General features: G+C 47.3%; 1 protein-coding gene across 2 annotated transcripts; it reads left to right on the plus strand.

The window, feature by feature from the left end:
• Positions 1 to 206: 206 nt before the first annotated feature.
• Positions 207 to 2514, plus strand: LOC124042187 (zinc finger and BTB domain-containing protein 14-like). Of its 2 annotated transcripts, none has more exons than XM_046360589.1 (2): positions 207 to 1013; positions 1198 to 2514. In XM_046360589.1, exon 2 carries the CDS (start codon positions 1226 to 1228, stop codon positions 2375 to 2377), a length of 1152 nt encoding a protein of 383 aa, XP_046216545.1. In that variant the 5' UTR covers positions 207 to 1013; positions 1198 to 1225; the 3' UTR covers positions 2378 to 2514. The 2 variants fall into 2 exon arrangements, with proteins under 2 accessions (XP_046216545.1, XP_046216546.1); XM_046360590.1 differs by having other exon boundaries at positions 207 to 486.
• Positions 2515 to 2941: the final 427 nt, after the last annotated feature.

The following is a 2941-nucleotide window of genomic DNA, read 5'->3' on the forward strand; positions in this document are numbered from 1 at the left end:
TGGGTGACTTACATAATTATCTAAATTAGGTCATATTAGGGTCAAATCCATTGCTATAGTATAGTAGACTAGAGGCTGCATGTCCTGCTGTAATTCATCTCCAGTCCTATAGATGGCAGCAACACTAGAGTCACCCACTCTGAGCCCCGACGACCACAACAAGAGGAGGAAGAGGAAGAAAGACAAGGCAAGGAAGGCTCCTGTCGTTGGGTTTTTTCTAGACGGGATACAGTTTATGTTTAAAAATGTCGTAACAGGTTAGGAGAATATACCCAGCAGTTTAGGATAATTAACGTACCGGGTTAGGAGAATTAGGTTAATGTTATGAAAAAGGGTTACGGGTAGCTAAAATTGATTTAAAAAAAATGATTTTGTTTTACTTTTGACGTTAATTTGACATAAAGTGTATCCCATCTAGCAGTGACCCGCGCGTCGTCGACTGCAGCCTTGCGTGACAACACCAGAAAAGGGGGATTCGTGTTTCGCGTAATGCTGTTTATTCTGTCTCTCGACTATTTGTTATTCTCGAAGGGGGGGGAATCGTATATTTTCACGTTTAATCGACACGTCGAACAATGTAAAATGTTCTATTTTGTGTTGTAAAGTGGATAAAAGTTAAGGAAAACCTTGAAATGGAGGCTTGCTGAGCAAAATGGCTGGGCGCACTGAAATGTGAAACATTTGTAAGGTTAAACAGTATCAGCAGAAATAACTGGCACGCAAGGGCGCAGAAATACCTTATTTTTCCACCTCTGGATGTGAAACATCACTGTAAGCCATTTGTTAGTGGCATAATTTCTATTTTATTAATTAGATGGTTTTTTTTTTTGTCGATACCTGCATTTATCGATATAACTTCGTCGTGTATTTTTCCATCGGATTTCTGCTTGACCGCATTCTGTTATTGTCTCGACGCTCAGCTGTGGATTAAAACACCAGAGAACAACAGCCGACCGAGTCAGGAGTGCTCTTTTTGATGTGACTATATTGTTGTTGTTTTTCGACAGACACTGATGAGATTGTCTGCGGATGTGCGAACTAATCGATATTAATTAGAAACGCTCTGCTATTGTTGACTTTCAGACACAGCAGCTGGGGGGTTTTAACTCTGGAAACGACACACCTGCCCCAGTTATTGTTAAAAAAAAAAACAAAAACCAATTGACCCTTTCAACACTTGACTTTTTTTTCCAACAGATAAATATCCCTAAATAAACCTGCAATCATGGGTGAATTCCTGAAATACATCGACTACGATCACAAGACCAGTTTCCTGAAGATGTTGAACCAGCAGAGGATGGAAGGGGACCACTGTGACGTTGTGGTTGTGGTGGAAAACGTTGAGTTCAGAGCTCACCGCTGTGTCCTGGCCGCCTGCAGCATTTACTTCAAGAAGCTGTTTAAGAAACAGAACGATGTGGACAACTCCATCGTGGAGCTCGACTTCATCCGTTCAGACATTTTCGAGGAGGTCCTCAATTACATGTACACCGCCAGGCTCGCCGTCCGCAAAAAGGACATCAACCTCATGATGTCATCCGGACAGGTCCTGGGGATCACGTTCCTTGACAACCTGTGTTCACAGAAACGTGAGCCCAACATGAAGCCGAGTCGTGAGAACCAGGCGCCAGGGGACGGTATGAGAGCCCAGGACGCAATCCTTAAAGAGCTGGCAATGGAGGAGGTGAGGAAGAACAGCTTCTACGATGGAGGGATGGAGGCCATGGGCTCCGGGGGGCCTCACGGGGTCCCTCCTCACTTCGGCGGGAACATGTCTAAAGATCCCCACAGCGCCCACGGCTGGACCTCCTCTTCCTCCTCCTCCAGCGATATGAAGCTTGACTACCTTCTGTACGGCCACCGCTCTGACGGCATCCACCCGGGAATGAAACCAGGCGGAGACGGCCCCAAGAAAGACAAGTCCCACCTGGCCCACCGTCCGTTCGCTTGTGAGGTGTGCCCCAAAACCTTTACCACCCAGGCCCACCTCAAAGAGCACCTGAAGATCCACACGGGGTTTAAACCGCACCGCTGCCTGGTCTGTGGCAAGGCGTTCATACGAGGGCCCGACTTAAAGCGGCACGAGAGGGTCCACAGCAACGAGAGACCCTTCGGATGCCAGATGTGTGAAAAGGCCTTCAAGCACAAGTCCCACCTGCGAGACCACGAGCGGCAGCACCGAGGGGAGAGGCCCTTCAACTGCGGCTCCTGTGAAAAGGCGTTCATCAAAGCGTCCGACCTGAAGCGCCACTGGAACACGATGCACAGCCAGCGCAGAACGCTGTCCCCCGCAGCCGCCGCCCCGGGCAGCATCCAGGGAGACGCCGACACGCAGAGCCAGAGGGACTGGAAGCTAGAGGCTGGACCACACTCGTAAGGACAGACTGTTACACACACACACCAAGCATACATAGTGACAGACACACACACACCAAGCATACATAGTGACACACACACACACACCAAGCATACATAGTGACAGACACACACACACCAAGCATACATAGTGAGACACACACACACCAAGCATACATAGTGAGACACACACACACACCAAGCATACATAGTGAGACACACACACACACCAAGCATACATAGTGACACACACACACACACCAAGCATACATAGTGAGACACACACACACCAAGCATACATAGTGACAGACACACACACACCAAGCATACATAGTGACAGACACACACACCAAGCATACATAGTGACACACACACACACCAAGCATACATAGTGACAGACACACATGAATACACGGCCTGTGATATGTATTGATGTGTGATATCCCGATGAGAAGAAGAAAGGATCGTAACTTGTCTGTTACTGGCATGACCCAAGGGACTCTAATCTGATCCTGTTGAATCGTTGAACTATGTATGTGTTTCATTTATTCCCCCCCTAAAAAAATCATGTAAAAAATAATAATAA

Source organism: Oncorhynchus gorbuscha, linkage group LG08 (assembly GCF_021184085.1).
Source record: "Oncorhynchus gorbuscha isolate QuinsamMale2020 ecotype Even-year linkage group LG08, OgorEven_v1.0, whole genome shotgun sequence".
Classification (NCBI taxonomy): Eukaryota; Metazoa; Chordata; class Actinopteri; order Salmoniformes; family Salmonidae; genus Oncorhynchus; species Oncorhynchus gorbuscha.